The 23,314-nt window shown below is 43.6% G+C and overlaps 1 protein-coding gene and 1 long non-coding RNA gene across 12 annotated transcripts in view; both read right to left on the minus strand.

Annotated features, from left to right (window-relative positions):
* Positions 1-1,838: 1,838 nt before the first annotated feature.
* On the minus strand, positions 1,839-5,046 carry LOC124193372. Of its 8 annotated transcripts, none has more exons than XR_006874212.1 (6): positions 4,581-5,046; positions 4,302-4,508; positions 3,420-4,233; positions 2,726-3,306; positions 2,324-2,662; positions 1,839-2,257 (listed from the first exon to the last, which is right to left on the minus strand). It is a non-coding gene; the product is annotated as an uncharacterized LOC124193372 (long non-coding RNA). The 8 variants fall into 8 exon arrangements; XR_006874207.1 differs by having other exon boundaries at positions 2,222-2,257; positions 2,324-3,306; positions 3,420-3,541; positions 3,694-4,233; positions 4,581-5,037; XR_006874210.1 differs by having other exon boundaries at positions 2,222-2,257; positions 2,324-3,306; positions 3,420-3,541; positions 3,694-4,248; positions 4,581-5,037.
* Positions 5,047-5,272: 226 nt separating this feature from the next.
* LOC124193367 (netrin receptor UNC5C-like) overlaps positions 5,273-23,314 on the minus strand; it is a 49,338-nt gene continuing 31,296 nt past the window's right edge. For 2 of the 4 annotated variants that reach the window (XM_046587141.1, XM_046587140.1), the window contains 12 exons: positions 20,356-20,643; positions 17,365-17,547; positions 16,820-16,849; positions 16,495-16,659; positions 16,272-16,307; positions 10,112-10,270; positions 8,333-8,520; positions 8,051-8,267; positions 7,699-7,959; positions 7,450-7,616; positions 6,557-7,368; positions 5,273-6,486 (listed from right to left, as the gene is read on the minus strand). In XM_046587141.1, the coding sequence (XP_046443097.1) occupies positions 6,312-6,486; positions 6,557-7,368; positions 7,450-7,616; positions 7,699-7,959; positions 8,051-8,267; positions 8,333-8,520; positions 10,112-10,270; positions 16,272-16,307; positions 16,495-16,659; positions 16,820-16,849; positions 17,365-17,547; positions 20,356-20,643 (2,681 nt within the window). In that variant the 3' untranslated portion in view covers positions 5,273-6,311. The remainder of the gene's footprint in view (positions 6,487-6,556; positions 7,369-7,449; positions 7,617-7,698; positions 7,960-8,050; positions 8,268-8,332; positions 8,521-10,111; positions 10,271-16,271; positions 16,308-16,494; positions 16,660-16,819; positions 16,850-17,364; positions 17,548-20,355; positions 20,644-23,314) is intronic. The other 2 variants (XM_046587142.1, XM_046587143.1) reach the window with 1 other exon arrangement.

Below are 23,314 nucleotides of genomic sequence, written 5' to 3' on the forward strand. Positions count from 1 at the left end.
AAAAGTAATCAAAAAGACTATTTCTGTGTGCTTAAACTGGCCATAGAGTCTTTAGAATTGTGCAGAGAACAAAGCTCACTTGCTAGTGTTATGCAAAATTTCCGGAAGTATACCGGAAGTAAGCGATAGCGCCTCAACCACTGAGCTGCCGACAAAATAAACCAAATATTCGTGATCTACGTGAAATTTGGGGTCGATTAGATGTGTTTTAAACGAAATCCAGATTTTGGCCAAAATCGAGAATTTTCCTGAACTAGTTCAGGAAAATTTTCAAAACCGGAAGTACGAAAACGTACAAAAGAAAACATGAACTTTACCACAAATTTGACGAGGATCACGAATATGTGGTTATTTTGTTCGTCGAATGAATATTTACTGAACTACTGACTGAAAAGAGAAAACCGGAAGTAGAAAAAAAAACCCATTTTGAAAAATCTAACAAGTGAGCTTTGTTGCTGAAACAGAAACTGACAGTTACCACCAAAAATTTTTTTGAAGTAGCATTGAGAAATCTCTACAGAGATGTGCAAAGTAAACGTAACTAAACTGATTCTGACAGGTAAAAAATTATCCAAGTCTATGCCGTCTAGTGTCAGAAAGAAGAAACGTTTAAAAGTTAACATGAAAACAATGTCCGCTCTAGCTCGTTGACTCTCAATTGAAAGAACTGACAAAAAAAGGTAACAAATAACTTTGATACTCACGTAACGTTCTCCTTGCAAAATTTCACCATCAAGCCACCACACAGCATCACAACAGACGAAATCCCAAGGTGATGATGGACGCCAGTCCAACTTCTACACACTTCTCAGCAACAACCACACAACTTCACCAGTCCAACTTCTACACTGAAGACAAGGCAGTAATATTGGTGCATGTGCCTTGTCTGCAAGTGATTCCAGTCATTTCAGCACCTGGGCATCAGTGTTTAGTCAGTGAATTGCTGAAAGGAAAAACACCCAGTTGGTTAGGTAAAACTACGCCAGTTATTCAGAAGGCTTTTCTATTCACCGCAGCATACTACAATGCAACAGCAAATGTTAAGTAAATCTCTTAAATTATGGTGAAAATGAAACATTCTTTCCACACTACCTATCTGACAACAACAGTATGTAACTGGCTCATTTGATTCTCACTCTAGGAACTGGACATCTAAATAATCACCTATCACCTCTTTAGCTTTATTCCTGTAATTCTGCACTTTGTCTTACTTGTGATAAATCTTTCTTTTTTTCCGTAGGTTTCGATGACCATTGATAATTGGAGAGCAGCATTGGAATGTGACAGGTTGTCTGGGCTAAAAGCCCTACTAAATAGATTCCTTTAGGGAAACTTCGTCTTCTCCAAAGTTACACAGTACACAACTACACATCATAGGTTACTTAAAAACAAATTCAGATTAGGATTTCGAGTTAAGTTTAACCAATTTTAAATAACACAAAATTTAGCTAATGATTCTTATTGCGTTCTTGGCTCAATTTTTCAGAAGATTTCAGCTAAAGTTGACCTAGGTGCAGCCTCAGTGCTTGTGAAAACAGAGAACAAACGGAACAATCCAATAATGCAAGCTATGTCTTCCTAAACCAAATAATTTGTATTTGCAAGGTACTTCTTTTGTCCAGGATTAAAAAATCATTACTGTGGCATCTAATGTATAACATTTCAAATTAACAATCTGCATTCAAGTCATAGATAATCTCTATAATTTTGCTACATTCTTCAGATCCAATTCTTTGCTGTTATTTATTTTGCAGACAACTGCAAGACAGTACTATCACTCAAGTGGTTATGGTGAGTATTATTTAATTAAGTACTGTTTTAGGGAAATGCAAGATTGATAAATTAGAGATAAAGTTTATTATGACGGAACAATTTTATATGTCATACGTATTAATCGTATTATATTACTAGTAAACAACATGAAAATGTCACGAATAATTAATTAATGTAATTTCATTTGAAATGTGAAAATGATTTTCCTTCCCTTCCCCCAATTTCCTCCTCCTTCCTTTCCTAATTGCAAAAATTTGTTTATTATTTGTTTGTCATAAAATTCCTCGTGTTTGTTTTTCTTCTTCTTATATCTTAACGTCCGAACGAAATAGACAAAAAGTCAATTGAACAAAATACAAATTGCAACTTTTAAAACACAATACCAGCACCAAGTAACAGTCAAAATTAAATTTGATACACATAAATGTTAGCTGCAATATCAAACCTCATTGGACAGCAACAATCGGAAATTCGGAACAGCATACTATAATTAAAATGAAATGAAATCATTAATTATATTTAGCATCAATGGATGAAAACAAAAAATTACCGAAGAAGAAAGATTGTGTTGTAATTTGTCGGTGCTCTAGTAGTGTAGTAACTCAGGGCATAGGAATACTATGGAACTTCGATGTGTAGGTCGTAGCAGCGTAAGTAGGGGTGTAATACTCAGGAACCTTGCTGGTGTAGTACTTATGAGCCTCAGTTTGGTAGTAGCTTGGAGCAGAGTAATACTTGGATTCCTCGGTGAAGTAAACTGGGGCGGCGGACGTGGTTGACTTGTGTAATGTGCGATATCTTTGATGTAGTACTTGGGAGCTTCGGTGTTGTAGCTAGGCTTTTAGCTACCGTTTTGGTTTAGTAATCAGCCGGAGCCTCGTTGTAGTAGCTGGGAACAGAGTAGTACTACTTTAGCCATCGGTGTAGTAAGTAACTGAGGACAGAGTAGTACTTGGGAGCCTCGGTGTAGTAGGTTAGGGCAGCATACGTATTCGTGTAGTACCCCGGTACCTTGTTGGTGTAGCTGGGGGCAGAGTAATACTTCGGGGCGTCAGGGTAGTAGCTGGGGGCAGTTAAGTTGTGGTATAATACACCAGTACCTTAGTGGTGTAGTACTTAAGGGTCTCGGCGCAGTAACTGGTCGTAGCGTGAGTTGCTTTTGGGTAGTAAGGCGGCGGCGTTGCAGTTTGGTATCCGCCATACCAAGAGAAGACATCGGTACACCAGTGGTCGACCCAGTCATCAACGATACAACACCCAACAGCAGCACGACGCTATGGTTAACCGAGAAATTAGTTTCCACATTAATAATCAATAATAACTGGCATACTAACTAAAAGAGACAAATGGGATTGATACATAACTAAATAAAAAAAAGTAAGAATATTTGCCCATAATTGCGAACTGGAAGTTGCCAATTTGCCATGTCGGAGATGCTCATTTGATTGAGTTTTATCGACATTTCTCTCGTTTAATAAGTTTTTCCTTTTCGTGATTCACCTTTCAACTCGAGCCGTGCGGAAATTGTACCTGCTTGAAAATGATGCAACACTTGTCATTGCTGTATGTTTCAATTATAACTAGATTAACAAATTTGAAAAAATGTGGAATTGATACGATACTTCATGTAAAATCTGAATATTTACCCATGATTGCGATTTGGTTACACGATGAGGAATGCAGTTAGTGACAGATAATTCACTGCAGTTGTTGACGTGTCCGTGTCGGAGATCCTCAATCGACTGATTTCTACCTTTTTTTCTCTCTCCTTTTATAAAAGGAAAGAGAAATTAATTATTATAAATAAAATATAAATAAAATGAATTATAAAAGTAGAAAGAAAAGGAGGTAGAAATCAGTCGAGTGAGAAAGATTTTTTTCGCATCCTAACCTCTTAAGCCTTGCGGCTATCTATTGTACCTGCTTAATAATGATGATGTGAAACACGCCCGTTCTCACCCATGAACCTCTACACCACTGCATGACAGGTTTTACGAAATGATCTCCGTGACCTTCGGGCAGGATGGACATGCAACCCTTTCCTTCTGCAACTTGCGGCTATTGACTTACTTGATTATGATGAAACACGTCCCGTTCTCACGCAACCTCTACGCAATGAAGAAGCTAAGACTTCACCAGCCTGTTAAAAAAAACCTGTGGAAACTTTTAAGGAAAAGTCACTTTCCAAAACATATCAAGTCCAAAATATGGATGTGGAACAGCAGCAAGGGACTAACCTGATGAAAGAATTATTAGATGACAATAATGTCAAACCAGATTGTTGCAACCGAAAGAAATACCGATATAATCAATCAATCTTATATCAGCCTAAATTAGAACTCAAGTAGTGGCAACCTTCTTAGTGGCTGCATTCTCTCTCATTTTTCACTAAAAAAAAGTGGCAGCAAAGAATTTGATTTTATGGGCTCTTCAATATCTTGGAGATTCAGCATAACTTAACTGTGAAAAGTTAATCTGAAATAAAGAAAATGATGTAACAACAAAACGAAACTTAATTGCTATCTTACACCAACTGCAATGTTTTCAGGTTCAAATGACTCGGTTGCTAGTTAGTCATTGGCCAACACTAGGAACGAGAATACAATGATCTATCAAATTTGGCAACATAAGGTGTTTCCATGGCTCTGTTAAAAACTGAATTAGAAAGAATTTGAACAAAAATCATATCAGCCAAGCTATTTGAAACAGATCAACAGTTGTAATCCCTGGAGCTCCTACAACCCAGTTTCAAATAGGAAGAATGATTAGATATATGCAGCTCAAAAAGTATTGAAAAAAAAGTTTACCATTATTTCTTTGATTTAACTTGATGTACAGGGAATTTGTCTAATCATTGAGAAATGACAATTTGTCACAAAAATCGGACAATGATCTGTAAAGTGTCATGTTGTTGCATCATGGTGGAAATGTAAATTCTTTAACATCAAATTAAATAAATATTGACATCATGTTTTCATGCCACAAGGATTTAGGTATAAACCATTTTGCTTGGCAAAAAAGGACATCTATGCAACTGAGTTGCCGTACATCTGACTTCACGTTTTGAAAATGGCTATGAAAATATTCAATCGTTTCACAGAGAACATATTACTCTACATCACTCATAACGGTTTACCAACAACATATTTTACCATCCAAATACATCAGACCGAAACAGAAACACCAAATTCCTTTGTACCTGATCAATTTTCACAACTTTCATCCACCTGTGACTGTGATGAGCTTCGCGTACTAGTGAGTGTCCAATCCGGTACCGGTATGCCCATCGATGCGACATTGTTGCCAGGTTTTAGCTTTAACGATGCTGCTCTCTTTTTATTCGTAGCTTTTACCGTCTTCGCTAGATGGTGTGAAAAGTCGGAGATGGCGTTGATTCAAAGGGGCCTCCTATCAATCATGTCCATACAAAAATGTCGCTATTAGGCAACCATCTCTCCATACCCCTGATGAAATTACAATGAATCTATCGAATCAATGATTGATGTCTGAATATTCTGTATTTCTGTCTTATCTTGGCCATTGTAATGATAATAATTTAAACAGCTGCAGCCAAAAAATGATTGAAATTAACACAACATTTTCAGTAACAGTAGACATTTCTGTACAGATTACGAACTTAGCACACGGCAGCAGCACAGGAATACGCTTTTTTAAAAAGTGAAAACAAAAATTGTCACTTTACAGTATATTATTTGATTTCGCTGGTTCGGTAATCTTTGCATATCTTGTTTAATGACAGCAAAGCATTTTCTTATGTACAATAGTCGTGCCCAATTAAATTTACCCAATGATCATAATAAAAGGTCAAGCTACATAGTACACATACAGCACCGTAAACAAATTTGGAGTCGTTATTACAAGTGAAAGCGTTATGTATATAATGTACAGATGAACTTGCTCTGCAATGACAATCGCATCACGTTTCCACATTCTCAACTCCATCCATTGAAATGTCGTTTCTAGTTTAGGACCTTGTATGTTACGACATTGATTGCAGGACCCACTCAGAAGGAAATATTTCGACTGCTTACTCGGAGAGCAAGTCTAATTTTTCATATGCGGAACTATTTGTACCCTTGTTATTTCTGTTTCTTTTTAATTTTTTGTTTGGTTTTCCTAGTAGGGAGGGGGAGGGTTGGTAGAAAACTCCTTTGAATAGTTTTAATGCGAGTTGAGTTCGAGGATAAAGAATTTAGAATTAGTATAGTAAAAATATGAGTTATCTAGGAATCGAGACAATGAGGCACTGTTACATCAGGGCAGTTTAAAGTGGACTCAGAAGAGGTGAGAAATAGTCTTTGCCAGCCGCGAGATCACTTCTACGTCAAAATTGCGAACTGGGTCAAGAGAAATAACAGTTGATGCTGGGTTGGGACATTCCTAGATAACCAGGGGGAGGGAGTTGCGGGAGTGGAGTTTTTTCGAAATAAATAAGTGGGTTAAGGCCAAAGTTCTGCATATCACAAGCACACCAGATTGCTAGTCCTGATGAAGAATGGTGTCGTCAATTTGTCATACTACATCCAGGGTCCTCCGGCGGAACGTTCCAGCACGGTGGCGGCATCTTGGCGTCCCATGACTCGCAGAATGTTGAGCAGATCCGTCACGGCACTCGATTCACGGTGACGGGCCTCCCACAGGTCGAGAATGTGTTCAGTCGGACTAGTCTTGGTGGCAAAGTAGTTGATGTACCTGTTGAGTCAATCAAACAAACATGTTTAGACTAATTGACAAAGGACAAACGCTCTTGACCAGTCGTTACCTGTCAACGCTCAATCTCTGGGCCAGCAATCGCCAATCGTTGCACCGCGCGTTGGGAGGATCGAGAAGTTGGCAAAGTTGGCGGCGGACGGACAATTGCAGGCGGAAGACGGGCGCTTTGGGATCCAACGCCGTCAAATGGCTGGCAGCTGAAGATGAGGCCGCACTGCCGTTACTGCTGACTGTCAGCGAGCGCAAGGCTCTTGGCAATCCTGGGCTCGACGGCACTTTGCAGCCAGACATTTTCAAGTCGGCCAAGGCGATGCGAATCGACTGGCGATGAGTGGACCCTTGCTGGTGGGCGGCTAACCGACAACTCAAGTTGTTGACCTGGCGATTTTCCCGCTCCAACGTGAAGGTGCAATGGAGATCGAAGCGACGGCTGCTCCAAACTTGTGAAAACGGAATCTCTTGGTGGATATCGCGTTGCACCAGTCTCCATCCAGCACTCAGTTCGTCCACAGCAAGACAGAGCGGAAATCCGCCGTCCTGGAAGTAAAAGGACTTTGCTTTGTCCACCAGACGTCCACCCATTCGCCGTTCAAGCGAAATGACGGCATCCAGGGCGGCGATCGTGTCATCCAGCACGTAGCAACGCAGGTCGTACTCGAGCGAATGCTGGTTGGCGGCCAACGGAGAGAAAACGGCCAAACGTAAGGTCTTGGTGGCTGGATTGTTTCCGCCACCTGGACAGACGGACTCGCCAACTAAAGCGTAGTGGCCTAACTGGTCTACAGCTAGATGGCACTGATGAGCGTCCACTTGACTGAACACGGGAGTGTTGATCGTTTCCTCTCCAAGCGTCACCAATTTCTATCAAATCAAAAGTAGATTCATTGAATTGTAGAAAATCACTCATGTCACCGAATAAATTGAATGTTTGTTTATCATTACCTGCCAGTTGGGAGGGTCTTCAGGAGCAGAGTCGCTGTAGAAGACGGATAGACTCCACTGACCCTGTTTGAGAGCAGCGCAGTGCTGGAAACTCAAGACGGCCGGTTTCTTGAAAACCACATCAGAGGGTCCACACAACATAATGGGACTGAGCAACGTTTGGGATTCTATTGGATTAAAAAATAAAACATTTGTAAGTATGAGACAGAAATCAGAAGAAAAGGTTCACTGAATTTTTTATTATCTTACCGGATATTTTAGGGCGGTAGCGATCTTCGCGAAGAATGGCCAGGTAATGTTCCTGCAATTGACCGTTTTTGAGCGCTCCTTCCGGGATCATTAGAGCCACACCAGCATCAGGTAAGACTAACCGAGAGCCGGCAGACGTCACCGTGGCCATAGTGACGCATCCCACCTCGTTGGCAGGCAAGATGGTGCTATTGCCGGGCAACGGGCGGATGGACGAAGGTGACGGAAGCGTATCCACATCATATGCTGAACCTGAAGTTGCTAGATGACAAAACAAAAAAAAAAACCAAAAGAGAAAAATGGTCAAGTTAAGTCGAAATAATTTGATTCAATGTCAAGTGATGTTTTTTACATGATGAGGACAGCGTTGAGCTGAGACTCTGGTCCGAATCGGAATGCGGAGTCTTTTCTACGCTGGTGTTGTGGCTCGATGGGCGAGGACTACTGGCCAACGACATAAGACTCGTGGGCGGTTCCCCGTCGGGAGTCGACATCAAATTCAATCCAGGCGGAAGAGGAGGCGGCGATGGACTGACCAAATGAGGGACATCGTAATGATGTTCGCTTATCTTCATGGAGAAACAACATTACTACAAATTCAATTGAAAAACCTTTGAAGGAAACAAATGCTTACGGGAGTTAGGGCTCCACTTTTGCTGGCAGATCCGCATCCGGATGTCGTGGGTTCGGAATAAGTGTACTCGCAATAAGCTGAAGCGGGAGGGCGGTTGTTGGCACCGCCAATTCCGGCATTCTGGGTCAAATCCGGCTGGATGCCGAGGCATTTCTTCTCCTGGTCCGAATAGTAGCCCGTCGCGTATTCTGCGCGTTATAAAAGAAACATTTGCAATGAATTAATCAACACATTTTCATCTCTCTCTCTGTGATTCAATTCACTTTGCGTCACATTTTGGGGGAAAATGGAATTACAAGAATAAAGGAGCTTGTTATCGATGTTTTACTTCCCCCCTCCCTCTCCCGCAGAGTGTGTTTGCTTAAAGCTCCTAGTGGGCGAGAGGAAAAGACGGAGGGAGCGAAAAGATAACGCTAGTCAAAATGGAGGCGAGCTAGGGGAAGAGGATATGGAAGACGCCGAAAGAAAGAGCTAAGAAATAAAGGCGCCCTCCTCTCTCCTTGGTTGGTAGACTTACTGCGCTACTGTCTGATGATGCCCCCCCACGTTTCCGGTTTCAAACGCTTTCCCAAATCATCTTTTTCTTATTCCCACTCGCAAAGTTGGTCATTTTCCCAAATGTCACAACAGACCATTGAATACGAAAACGACAAAAGTCACAGAGGAAACAGGTTATTGCACCCCTCCATTAAAGGTAAAGCAAACAATGAAAGCTAGGAGGAATCCAGCAGTTTGTCTTGAAAAATGAAAGAGAAGAAAAGACAAAGTTTGAAGAAGCCGTTCAAATAAACAATGACTTTTCACAACGTGTGGGCTAACTTGTTTGTTACGTGCACACACGTTAACCAGTTGATTGCCTTTTTTTTCTCTCTATTTTTCTTCTTCTCCCCTAGCGCAGCATCCACTCGACAAAACCCCGCACAAGAAGAGAATAAATAATATGCGCATTTCAACATCTAGACCGCTCGTGGGTACAGTGATTTATTCCTCGTGTGTCTGTTGCGGCCGAACGAAAAAAAAACAAAAAGGCTAGCTGGAACACAAAGATAGCAAGACCCTCTCCACTTATTATAGTCGTTAGGACAATGGAGGATTTTCTTGGAGAGCTTCTCTTTTGTTTCGCTCCGTTTTTTTGTGATTTCTCTTTCGTGCGTGAGAGAAATGGATGGGAAGAAGACCGACGTGAATCGCTGGACTGCTGGAATCGGCCCGGTTCGTGTTGGACTAGACGGAAGCTCTCAACATTCCGGCCTTGTTGATGCGACAGATAAGGAAGCTTATCCACTTGTAGTGCGGAGTTTCCGCATCCACGTCATATAAGACGACGAGAGGGGAACTCTGCGTTGAATACACACAGACACACAAAAGATCCTACGGGAAAAAAAAGGAAAGAGATGCTGAATTTCCCGGGGTTTCGGGAAGTTGTCGCGCCGACTCGTTTGTTTATCTGTTGGTTTAGTCAACTCGAGTGGCGCCCACTTGCCTAGCTCTGGTGAGGGGGAGAGATAGACTACTTCAAACTGTTGACCAGCAACAGCTGAATCCACCTGTCCTCTTTGAATGTGTTTCTTTATTCTGCGCTCGAGTGTGTTGACTTGTGTAGATTTCGATTCATTTCCGGGGATTGGCAATTGGTGGGGAAGAAAAGACTTTTCATAGAGCGCTAGGTGGCAGTGTCAGATGGTACGGGAAAAAGTCAAACCGGAACGAGTCAATCACCCGTCAAGTCTATACAGTTATTAGAGTCACATCAAAAGGAAGAGAAATTCGCTTATTTACCTGACGTTCCGACAGCAAACATGGGCGAATGTCCGCCGGGTTTACGACGTAAGATGCGCAGCATGACGAGACCGAGGACGGCGAAAATGACAATAACAGCCACAGCCACTGCCAGGCCGATGTAGAGAGTAATGTCCGTATCCAGCGCAGCTTTCGTTGCTAAAAATGAAATCAAAAAATGAATTAAATACGGCTGATTTGGACATAAATATTCAATTATAGATTGTTGTAGTCGACGATCCAGCAAGAGTACACGAATCGACAGATCAATCGATTGTGTAGAGTACTGTATCCAACCGGTCGATGAATTGGTAATGATCGACTTCATCAGACCATCACCAACCAAACACGTCACAGTGGCCACACACACAATGGTGCTGGTTTCTGGTACTTTTCGTATCATCAATCGATCAGGAAGAGGAGAGAACTGCCGAGACGGTCGTGTGTTGCCGTTCGACCGTTAATACGTGAGACAAAATGTCGATCGCCAAATCCAAATCCAAATCAGGCCGAGCCAATTGAAGCATCGCAAAACGGCGTGGCAAAGGCCAACCCATTTACTAAAGTGCAGCTCTCGTGGTACCCTCGTGACTTGACTGTAAGAGCCAAGATATTGCGATTGATGCAGACCACATCACGAGTCTATACAGACATGTTCCATACATACAACATTTCCAGTAAGAGTCGGTATATATTTTTAAACTTGGCCGAGCTTGAAATCCTCACCCAAACAAATTCGACATTCCGTCCCCAAAAGTTTAAGAGGAATTTCCTCCGTCTCACTCTCGAGTTTAGACTCTACAAAAATGTTTCCTCCGTGACTTGATGGATGAGACGAAATTTGAAGTTACAACTTTGAGCCGCCTGATGTATCCTTGGGTTGAAGCTGAGCGCTGAGAGACACGACAAGATAGAGAGAGATGAAATTCATAGACACCCTTTTTTGTTTCTGTTTCGTCTTTTATTTTATGGCCTTGGTGATTCTCTCCAGTTTCCCCTTATGCTCCTTTGCAGCTTCTTCGGGCTCCTCTTTGCCTCAATATACTCTTCCGTCTACATCGCCTCTTGACTCTGAGTTAATTGTGATGGATGGATGAGAAGGGGGAACAGACTCCGGCAGAGATTCTACGGGGGATGGACCACTTGGCATCCTCTTCTTTACTCACTCGGACTCATCTTCCGTCTCTGGAGAGAAGAGTCTAATGATAACACGCTGATTAACTCTTTCCTTCTGCACGTTTGGCTTCGGGAGTGTTTTAAAAAAGAAAGAAAATTCTTCCCAAAATCTGTGGTGAATTAGGCAGCCGGTTACCGTCTCTCCCCCCCCCAACAAGTAAAAACTATTTGGATACCCAAAACACTCGCGACCCAACAAGTTGACTTTCCACTAGAATTCTCCGCCCTGTCATTTTAACAACAAGTTGAATAATGGAGGAGAAAAAACGAAGTGACGACAAGTTTCGTCGTCATTGTAGGTGGAGAACGGACTATTCAAACTGAAACTGTGTTTGTTAATGGTCTAGCGTTCTAGCGGACTTGTCATGATGTCCTCAAAAGTGAAGGAGGAAAAATTTTAAAAAGCCAAAATGCCTGAATTCTACAGGATGAGCCCTTAGCGAAAAGTCCCAGGTTATGTAACAATAGGATGGAGAGAATCATTTCGAGACTATTAGAGATATCCGGACAAAATTATTTCGTCACGAATATTAGCAAGCGGAAAAGAAATGAAATGATGCAGATGAAGACTAAGAGATATAATAAGAAAGAATAAGTGAAAGATGGGGGATGGTATGATTCATCCGCATCGATCCAACGTCGTCTATACGAGTAGTATGAAACGACCCGGATGTAAGCACCACACATCAGACGAGTGGCAACGGACTAGACCCAAACAGCAGACTATAGGAAGAGTTATTATAGTAGTGGATCCAGGGCGGAGGGGGGTGAGTTGTTGTAAATCTGAGCATCCCGACGATGACGATAAAAAGCCGACACGGTCCACTGATCCCGGGCGAGGGTGCAGGAAACTCGCAACATTCAGTCAACGTCGACATCTTTCTTGGCCTGTTGTACATCAACCATCATCGTCCCTGTGTGTCAGTGTATCACGATGAACAGGGAAAATAGAAAAATAAAAATATAAAGAGGGGTGTCTCGGAAGAGGGAGAGTTGGCATATTAGCCCGGGTGATGATCGCGCAATCGGGCAGAAGAGGATGGGGGAGTTGGCTAGGCTGTTCTGCTAGACATTCAACTGACTGTACACTTTTTCGACCATCGATGACACACACTGAATAGCTGAGGAAGTAGAAGAAGAAGCTCTCAGCCACCCTCCGGTGGGAGTTTGCTTTGGTTGATGCTCTTCTCTATCCAGCGTGAATCATTAGTTACATGTCAAGTGAGCGCAACTCGACGCATCCAATTGAATTTCGGGCCCGGCTGGCAAAGATAGAAGCGACTGCTGGGGCTGCAGAGACTATAGCGACACTAGCGAGTGTATGAGCGAACGAACTGATGGTGGGCGACTGCAAAGAGAATTATAAAAAATAGAGGAGTGACTTAATTACGGAGAGAAAAGAAAGAAAAAGGGGGAACAACTGACGCAAGAAGTCGCCTTACATAAAAGCGGATGAAAAGAATAGAGAAAAGAGTCTGGTAACATCCGGAAAAAGAAACCGGATGAGTCTCTTCTGTTTATGGATGAGGAGGAAAAATCTGCTCGGATAGTTTCCAAAAGTTGCCAGGACTCGAGGTTGCCTTTTCCCATTGTCTCCTCCGGCCGCCATTCGAACGAAACGAGAAGGCCGACGAAAGAAAAGAATGGAGAGAGATGTACTAGAAGTGGCAGTAGAACCCAGTATAGGGACTCTATACGGATGCTGCAAGCAAATGGATTCACTGGAAGGATCCCCTTGACCGACAGAATTAGTGGAGGCTCTTTAATATCAAAGACGGAAGGAGCAGCCGAGCCGAGCCCCTGCCGACGCTCTGGACGGTTGCCAAGACAGTCCGTCTTGTATTCAACAACAAGGAGAGAGACTGGCGCCCAAATAAGCCAATAAACAACGTCAACTTGTTCCATCGTCAACGACTCCCGCCCCTATATATCCTTTACACTCCCTACAGCCGACACGACACGCGTACTCAGAATGTGTAGTTGACACTTCTTCTTCTTCTTCTTGTCCAGTCAATACATAAAATGATGGCGCCACTCAATTAGGAGCCAAGTTTGAAACGACTCGGGTTGACGCCACACATTTTCTTCTATCCATACCAAGAAAAATGTTAAAATTAGAGAAACACCAACGAAAAAGAAGGCGGTGAAACATGAAAGCGTTTTGGCTTCCGGCGCCGGAATGTCCGCGTTTCTCCCAAAAGAATCGGGACAGACGGGAGATAACTGCGGTGCGTGTTTCTTCTCACTTTCTTGTCGGGACGGAGACACACTGCTGGCAGTCAGTCTGCCACTCCCACTGTCATCGCCTCCCTTAACCTCAGCTCATGAACGAACGAACGAACGAAGGCACGAACCAAACGAATCGAAAGAAACAAGCGAAAGGACAGGCATTCTTCATTCCCGCGTGATTCCGGAGGTTGCCGTCGCACGCTTGGCTGGACCCGCAAGTGTGTGGCGGCCAAAATGAGACGCTCAACGAGGAGTTTGAGGGAGTAGGAACGAGTTGAGATGGAACCGAATCTCAGTCGGAACGACGACGACGCCACCCGAGAATTCGTGGGGCGTGTGAGCGTTCCGTGTCTCATTGGGACGGAAATGGACGCCACTTTTGGTTTCAACTTTGCGTTGATTTGTACTCCAATTCCCGTTTCTAATGAACATTCCGCATCCTCGACCAAATGTCACGTCACAGGGAATGGTCTCTGAATAGAACTGCCTAGGATTGGACTAAATCAATAGGGAATCTACCAATTAATTCAGACCCTATACTTCTCTGACGTCACTCTTTCCCCTATTTTTGTCAATTCAGATCACCTCACGGCAGTGACAGTTTAAATAAACAAACGAATAAAGGACTAGAATTGGAATCGATTAACGGTGGGCGGAAACGCACGAACCCATAAAATTCTGATTGGCCAAACTGAACCATTTGCATTAGGATTGGCAAACATTCAATTTTTATTCATCGATGATTTATTCACTTTCGCTTGAGAAAACAAATTTAAGGGAAGTCGAGTCGCTTCTATTTTTGCGGCGATTGTGAATAAATCAGATCAGCCAAACTTTCAATAAACAAAAAGAAAAGAGCGAAACAAAAGTCAAAAGGAAAGAATGAAAATCCCGAACAAGGCAACACGCACGCAACAAAGAGAAGCCGCCCGACGACGACTACTGGTTCCATTTATAACAACAACAACAACAACAACCGAAAGCGAAAAGAAGAAAGAAGTTGGACGGTGGAAAGAAAACAATTCCCCGTGAAAAATCCGTGGGCGGAATTTGTCGTTATAAGAAGAGACGAACGAAAGGGACGGCCGAGTTTGTCCCACAGTTTCGCTGCAGCAGCTGCCACCGAAACAAAACATGACAATCCACTTAAAGAAAATTTCGGAGTGAGCAGCACGGCCCGCGGCCGCCATTGTCTTTTCCGTCCAGCCTTTTGTTTGGATTATTCTTTTGTTTCAATTGTCTAAAGTGTCGACGACCGGTGCCGTGCGCTGATTCGCACCTTCTTATAACCTGCCAATGTCTTTAATGATTCGATGGCTCCTCGTGAATGTGAGACTGTAAAAATCGTTCTTTTGTTGTTTCAATTGGAAAGCTCATTCAATTCTTTCTGTGCACAAACGGAAAACAAAAGACGAAAGTCTTTGGTGGAAACGAGTCAAACGTGATGGCTGGATGGCTGACGTCAAAAATTGTTATGCCGGGACTGTCGGTAGCGGGCGAGTATTTACGGGTGGTGGAAAAGGAGCCAAGAGAAGAAGATGATCACGAAGGGGCACGCCCCAAACACAAAAGTTTTCCTGGCTCGGATTTTGATCGGTCCCTTGCCGACATCCATCCAGCGGACGCGCGGACGGAGGGGAAATGAGAAGTTGATGCTGGAATTCGGGCAGATCTTGTTCCATCATCGTCCCTTGATTGTGACGACTGCCCTTGTAACTGGGTATACTAGTAATTGTACACGTCGTCGTCAACTGTTTGTATGTTGCGACAGGAGTAGGAAATCAGGATCCCCCCCTCCTAACCCGCTGGACCTTATCCATCATCATCATTTCCCTGGATGGCGGCGGCGTTTGCATTATTCAAGAGGTACAACAACACGATGAGGGTGACTGTTCATGCCCGGATCAATGTCGAATGCACAACACGACGACGACGACGACTCGTTTCATCGGCCGCACTTGGCGCTCGATCCTCACAAGTATCCGATCCCGTTCAACACAAATTCCCCAGCTGCCTTCGTTGTACTCCACGTCCCCACCATCTTGCCCCCCTTCGAAAGCAGACACGTCCATTGTGTGAGCACGCGGATGGATTCCGATAATCAATATGACGACACAGAGCGGGTCATGTTGGCGGCGCTGCACAGATTTGAACAAGTGCAAGAAACTTTGCCCGTTCGCATTCCAATATTTTCTCGCCCTAAACAAATAGAAGAGAGCTACTGACGGGCAGCAGTAGACACGGAACCGGTCCGTTCCAATGTCCAGTAGCCTCAAAGGATTCAATCGTACACGACTCCCGAACGGCCAGCAACTGCCGTAGAAAGAAACACGTCGAAAGTGTTTCCCTCGACACGCGAAAGGAGCGATAAAGTGATGAATCTTCTCGACCCACAGTCGTTATTCAATAAAATAAAAAGTCCATTCAAAAGTACCGGCCATTGAAAAAATATAGGGCGGCTAGAGCGGGATTTTCAAATGTCGACCTTCAAATTTTCAATAAGGGACCGGTAATGTCTGCCAGTAACGGATAAACTCGTAACACCGGAAGAATATTGAATCGACGACTGGGGATTGCGCATCGGCTTTGTTGTGTTATCCCGAGCTCACGTCAACTCATCCAATCATTCCCCCCCGCCCGACCAACTTACTCCCGGGGTTACCGACAATGTTCAAATTTAAAAAAAAAAGCCGCACGTTTTACTTCGCACGTTCACGAAGAGTAAAATAAATCAGAGAAGAAAGTCGACACTCACCTTCATCCGAAATGTCGAGACCTTCGGCACGAACCGCTGCAATAAAAATAAAAATAAATAAATTGCATTTTGATACTAAAAAAGGACTTGTGGTCGTGTGATAATTGTTTGTCAAACGACGACTTGATTTTGATTTGCAATTGTGGGTTTCGGGTGAGGGGGCAAACAGGACGGAGGATAAATGAACAAAAAAGAAAATTGTAATAAAATAATGAGTACATACCTCGACACATTCCACCGGTGCAATTAGCTGACATCAAGTCACGGCCGACGCAATATTTGCCTCCGTTGGAGGGTGAAGGGCTGGTGCACGAACGGCGACGGTGATGTTTACAATCCGGTCCGCAGTTGGACCAACTGGACCAGGCGTTCCATCGACCGTCCACCACTTTTGACAAGAAAGAGAAGGAAAAAAAAACAAATATTCAGATTATTACGACATCAATTTGTGTAGCGCATGGATAAACAAACAAACAACGTGTCGCTAATAAGAAACTCTGACGTCATATAAGGCAGACAATCACGCTGGCGAGTATTGATTAACTTACCCTCGACTCCATCCGGATGGATGGATACGTCTTAATCCGGCAGCACAAGAAAAAAATACAAACACACGATGATAAACAACAAGCTAATGATGACACAAATAAACGACGTTGAATTCTATTAAACGCGGAAATGGGATCGGATGTGTAAATCTGACCATCAATCAACCCAAAAGCTTAAAAACTAAATTTAAAAATAGTAACTAGCGCCAAGATTCGAGAGAATTGGAGTTGATCTCGTTATGTAATTATGAGATAACAAGTGGCGCCGGGACTTGTGAGAAGTGAAGACAATTTGTCTCGGGAGCGCCAGCCGGGAGCAACATGCAGCAGCCCCAGTCAGCTCACGTTGATGAGACTCTTGCGCCAGAACACACTACACCAAAGTCGCATCGACAGAAACATATGAGCGGGTTTCGAGGCTAACCAACAACTTTGCATATTGATGAGCCGGTCAATCAAGTCACGTGGGAACAACAGGGCCGAGGAGGCAAACGGAATGATGAGCTAAGATTATAAGCTTGCGGTCAAACTCTTTTTTTTTTTACCTGGACAGATGGAGGTGCAATCGCCTTTCTGGACGTTGGAACCCGGACAGGTGCGGCCTCCGTTCAGCGGCGTTGGGTTCGTGCACAATCGAGTCCGTTTCTGAGTCCCGCGACCGCAAGAGTTTGGCTGCCCCGTCGACGTGCACTCGGACCACGAAGACCAAGACGACCAGCCCCCGTTGACTGCTTTGCCAAAAGAACAAGAAAAAAATAATAACATGATTAATATGATTGATTTGGCGTCAAATATTTGATCAATCCAATTCGATATTCGATCAGAAAGTGGACGAGAGTTCAGCGAAAATCAAAACACAATTTTGGCCGATCTGCCAACAACCCGTTGGACCGTTGCAGGTCTTCATATTATGTATTGATTTCAAAAGATGGTCGAAAGATGATAGCGACTCGGGGCGGATGGAGGAGTTCCGGATCAAAGCATCAGCGCACACCAAGCGAAAAAAATGAAAAGAACTCTGAAAAGAAAAGAACCTTCTTTGCTTCGTCTTTTTACTCGTCGATAATAAACGCATTAAAAGGGTAGGTATATAGACGTACTATTCTTTAAAAAATAGGCAGCCAAGGGAAAATATTATATCAGACCGACTATACCAACAAAAGTCGTGAGGGATCAATACGATCGCCCGTGGAATCGGACAGAGCGAATATGAGATATAGACAACGAGAAAACTAGTGCCCGTACGTCTAAAAAGAGTAGCAGCCTTCTGCCTTCGGTGATGTGTGGTATTTGTATAGGGGAGCAGCCTATATCGAGGGAGTGCATCTGACAGGTCCCCGGTTCGTTATCCAAACTCGTGTCCGACGTCATTTCTCTCTCATTTCTTCTCACTAGTGCGGGGATTATTAAAAACAGGACTACTACCTTTTCCACGTCTTATTCCCCTGGGCTGCTGCTGTCTGGCAGAGTCGAAAGAAAGGCCAGTGACAGCAGGAAATTCGTGTGATCCTAACCAATCTCATTCGAGAAATCCAGTCAGGTTGAAATGAGTCGCCAAAAGAATTTGATTACCATTTGGAATGGGGATAAAATGGGATGGATACAACAACCCCGGAAAGACCAAACTTTAATGCCACCACACAAGAGTTAGCGCTGGATTTGGACAACCGCCAAAAAATAAATCCCGATAAATCCAAATGAATATAAAGGGAAAATGGGAAGGAAATTAAGTTTGAAAGTCTGTCGATGTCATTGAAACGTTTTTTTTCGAGTTCAATGAAACGTGAAAAGCAGATAGCGTTTTCAAACAAGTCACAGGCCAAGTCGGGCATGATGATGTCGCGCTGACTCGACCGGATGGTTTGTCTGTCGGGCGTGCGCACGGTCCCATTCTCGCCAAACATGGCCGGGACAAAAAAGAAAATGGAAGGAACACGTTCACAAACTTTTAAATCTTGCGAGTTGTGTATGGACTCTCCTATCTCGGCGCAGGTCGTGACATTGTTCCTCCGTCCAAGTGTTGGGCACTATCGGCCACCATCTATCAACCATCTCACCTGGACTGTTGGGTTTATGAAATCTCGTAAAGGTCGGTTGGAAACGGGAAATGAGATTTCACGACCCCTTTTGACTCTTTTTTGATTCTGTGGCTGAACAAACACTTCCAGCATACGGGACGGGACACAAACTGCTGGTCATCAAAAGATTCAGATCCCGAGAAAGTCGAACGACTGGCCGGCGGACTATATGGCGGCTTTTGTGAAATATGGCCAAAGAAAACTATACTGACTGGCCCTGGGCAGCATTCTAAATGGTAATACCCTCCGACCCTATTATTATATATGTACGCTTTGACACCGCGGCCCAGACGGACGTAAAGGAGAGAAAAAAAATGAATCGCAAGATCTTGCAGACTCACGGGCAAACACACACACACGCGCAGCCATCATATGGTCGGTAATGAAAAAGAATAAAATAAAATACGACTCCACTTTTTTTCTTTTTCAAAGAGAAATTCTTCCCCTTTCGCCGCTCGGGACTCGAGAGCTCTTTTGGTTCGTGCTGCTGTTAAAGGGTTGAAACAATTCCATTTCCATATGTCGGGACCAGACGGAGGAGGTTAGGTTAGGAGGAGGGAACGTGGCCTACAATGGCCTCAGTCACGAAAGATGAGTCACAACGCCTCTCTCTCTCTGCCTCTCGGTTGGGAATGCATCAGTTTCTTTTAGTGATTCGATTCGGTTAACTCGACTGGGTCGGTCGTCAGTAAAAAAAATAAAATAAAAAAACGAGCAAAGAAAAGCAAAAGAGGTGGAATGGCAAGTAGATGGAGCGATAACCGGCCCATCATTTACTTCTTTTTCTTCGTTCACATTTTGATCCCCGACCACCGATAAAAACCCAAATGATCATCATCGTCATTCGTTACGCACCGTCGACTTGCTCTCAAATCCCAATGCCAAATCAAAATGAAGGTTATAACTTGTAGAAAAACGGAAAACTTTGGTAGAAATTCGATTCATCGGCAAAGTTCAAGGTGAAAGACTGAAAGACACTGGACCTTGGTCGGGCGGCCCGGAAGAAATAGTAAGAATAGAAGCCAATTTCATTTTATCGCTATGAATGAGAAAAGGTTAAAAATGGACGTCCAGTTGAGGTAATGACCAATCATGAGGCCTCCCACCAAAACATCAAAAAGCCAAAAGGTTCACGTGATGAATGGTTTCATCAACTTGTCTATTCTCGTTCATTTCCCGATAAAAAGAAATTTCGGATAAAGTTGGGCCCGGTTATTGAGTGCCAGAATTTGGATGGTGCGTGATGGATGCGGATCAAGCTCAATTTTACGCCACTCGTTCCCTTAAACTCTAATCGATTTCTTCATTGCCGGTAACGCGTTATACATTGGGGCGCAGTCGAGTCCATCACCTTCCGGAAATGGAGTCGACATCACCAAGCGTCTCTTACATTTCTAGGGCTCCAGTTTCTATAATATTTCCCGACGTATAACTCTTAAGGAATCGGTTGGTACGTACCCAAAACGGTGAGAACGGCCGTGTCGCTGATCCGCTTGCCGGCCACATTCTCCGACACGCAGGTATAATTGCCCATGTCGGCCAGACGGGCCTGAACGACGAGCAAATGTCCCTCGCTGCTGACGATCAAGTTGCTGCCTTCCTTTTTCGGCTCGACGGGCACGCCATTCTTCTGCCAGGTGACATCCGGCGGTGGGATTCCCTCAGGTGCCAGGCAGCGCAGTTCCACTTGGCGCTCCAGTTCAACACTCCGCGAGTAAGGATTCTCCGTAAAGTGTTTGCGGATAACTAAAGAAAAACAAAAGAATAAATGAAAATCACGAAATTTGGCTATAATGTCGATTTTTGACAGTTGAAATTCTAAAAGAAATTATTTTCAAGGAGAAAAGAAAAGTTGAAAAAGTGGCCACAACAGCTGTCAAATTATTCTCGTTTTACTTTTACGACCAGAAGCAGTTCATTTTCATTCCCTTTTTATATTGCGTCAAAGAATCGAATAAAAGTGATGGATAATAAACGTCCCCCATCGCCTTGAAAACCTCCCAAAAAAGAAAAAGTAACCATGTGCGAACAATCAAGTCGATGATGATGTGCCAACCAAATAGGAGCAGCTGCAACGGCCGGATTTTTTTGCGCTGATTCGTCTGGACATTGACGGCTTGTTTGTGGTTTACCCACCCACAGACCAGGACTGTCGACCAACAACTTCAAACCAAATTCACCATAAGCAGGTCTCAATGAACCACTAACAACCTCGGTCTATAATGTCATTTATCCGACCGCGGGAATAAATCACGAAAGGTCGGCACCGTGAGCACAGAGAATCGATTTCCCGGACCCACCCAACCCACAATCTCTTTTCGCTTTTCTTCCAAAAGACATTCGAGTGTGTGGCACGCGTGAGCCGCACTTTATTCTGATTTCGAAATAAGCCCCAAAAAAGGCCTACCATCGATCGCATTTCTTCGGCGTCTCTTAAAACCTCCTCTTCTTATTTTTCTTTTCTTCTTTGAGTAAAATGAATCTGCTGGTGTCGACGGGGGGAAAAGCCGAGGCTATTTTATGGATTTCTCTACAGAGTCGACACAAAAACCCGGAGAAAATCCCGACAGTGGCGCGTTATTCAGCCCCAGCAGTTCGTCCCTCTGTTGGGACTGTATTTATTGACTGTATTTTCACATTACGAGTCGAGTTGTATAATACCCTTCGAAAGGAAAACACCAAAGAAAAGCAAAAGCAAGGAATGGGCGTGAGACATCCGTCCTATGATTATACATCAGCCCGAAAAGTCTCTGCTGAGGGACCAACAGGATTGACTGTACAATACCAACTACTCGTCATCTGCTGCTGCTGGCGGCCGTCTGTTACTTTCCTGAAGTAAATTACCATTCGCCGGTACTCGGTTCATTTGCATTGGCAATCGTCTCTAACGACGGCGGTTATATTTAGAGGTTGGCCTTCATTTCCTTGACTTTCCCTCCTACCCCAAGTCTCACCCTCAATCCGAAATCATGGGGAATTATTCAACATTACGGGATGGACGGCCTAGACATTATTAGTCATTTCTCTTTTCTCGTTTTTGGTCCGAGAAACCACAAACCCAAACAAGATCGTAATAAGACAAAGTATGTAGGTACAGTCGCCTGGAATGTTTGAAACGTATCCGTTAAGAAGTGATGGAGGACAAAAGAGCCAGAAACACTTTGATGGCGTTGTCCTAGTTGCCATGTTATGTTATACATTTCTCAACTTTTTGATTTTCTCTTTTGGTGCCAACCAGCCGACGTCCTTCCCATGAAAAAAGGGAAAAAGAGCACGCACGTTCCACGCTTGTTCACTTTTGCTTTGGTTAGGAATTGCAGAACCCATTACTTTTTCGGGAAAAGTACGGTACGCGACGGTGGATTTAAACTTCATCACTGCCCATGAAAAAATCAAATGAAAATTCAAAAGAGTTGGCCGAACCATTTTCTCATCTACAAAAAAGTAAAAGAGGCCAGGAACCAATGAGGTGCGAGATGGGCAAAAGTTCAGACGGTCTAGAGCCGAGTTGAGCGGTTATGAACCAATAAAAAGGCGAAATTGATTGGACGCTGTTGTTGGTCGGTCGGTCGACACTTTTCTTGGCAACAGTTTTGATGGCCACTACCTGACGCACAAAAAGTTGCGGCTGTATGAAGAATGACGCAACAACAACTTTTCTTCTATTCATATTTTTCTCCTTTTGTTTCCTCGCCTTTTTTATTGACCCGTTTTATGTAGTGGAGATGGCAGTGCAGTGCAGTAACCAGAGGTCCAATAGCTCTGCCATCACCACACAAAAATATAAAGCCAAAAATACTACCAAAATATTACGAGTCTGGCCTGTTTTTTGTTGTTGTTGCAGAGGAAGAGAACAGGGCCGGCAGCAATATATGACTTGACGAGAGCCGAAATCGCTGCCGGATAATAATGCACTGTAATACAGAGACAGACTTGACGGCGCCTAGTCATCACACACACACACATAGGATCGCTACCTACAACCGCCACCATCATCATCATTGGAGACCAGAGGCAAAGGAAAAACAACAGCCAAAACAACCAAACAACATGAACATCAGAGTATACCGGGCAGCATATATAACGGACGGTGATAGACGCGCAGACACCACCAGAGGGAAAATAATACGCAACGAGTGTGGGAACGAAGGACTTTCTCTCTTTTCTTTTTGGACTGGCACCACCAATTCAATTTTCTTCATGTCTTTCAATGTGTCATAAAACTGATTTTTCTCTTTTCTTTCGTGCGCTGTTGAAACGTCGCCATATAACGCCACTTGAGTGGCGAAATAAGAAAAAGGCAATGTGGGCTGAGCCATCACAAACACACACACACACACCTTTGCCAGTCGCACTATTATTAAACTACAACAAACGCCGACGTCCAGGAAAAGGGAAGCGACACAGGCAAACGCCA

The sequence above is a fragment of the Daphnia pulex genome, chromosome 5, assembly GCF_021134715.1.
Source record: "Daphnia pulex isolate KAP4 chromosome 5, ASM2113471v1".
NCBI classification, from domain to species: domain Eukaryota; kingdom Metazoa; phylum Arthropoda; class Branchiopoda; order Diplostraca; family Daphniidae; genus Daphnia; species Daphnia pulex.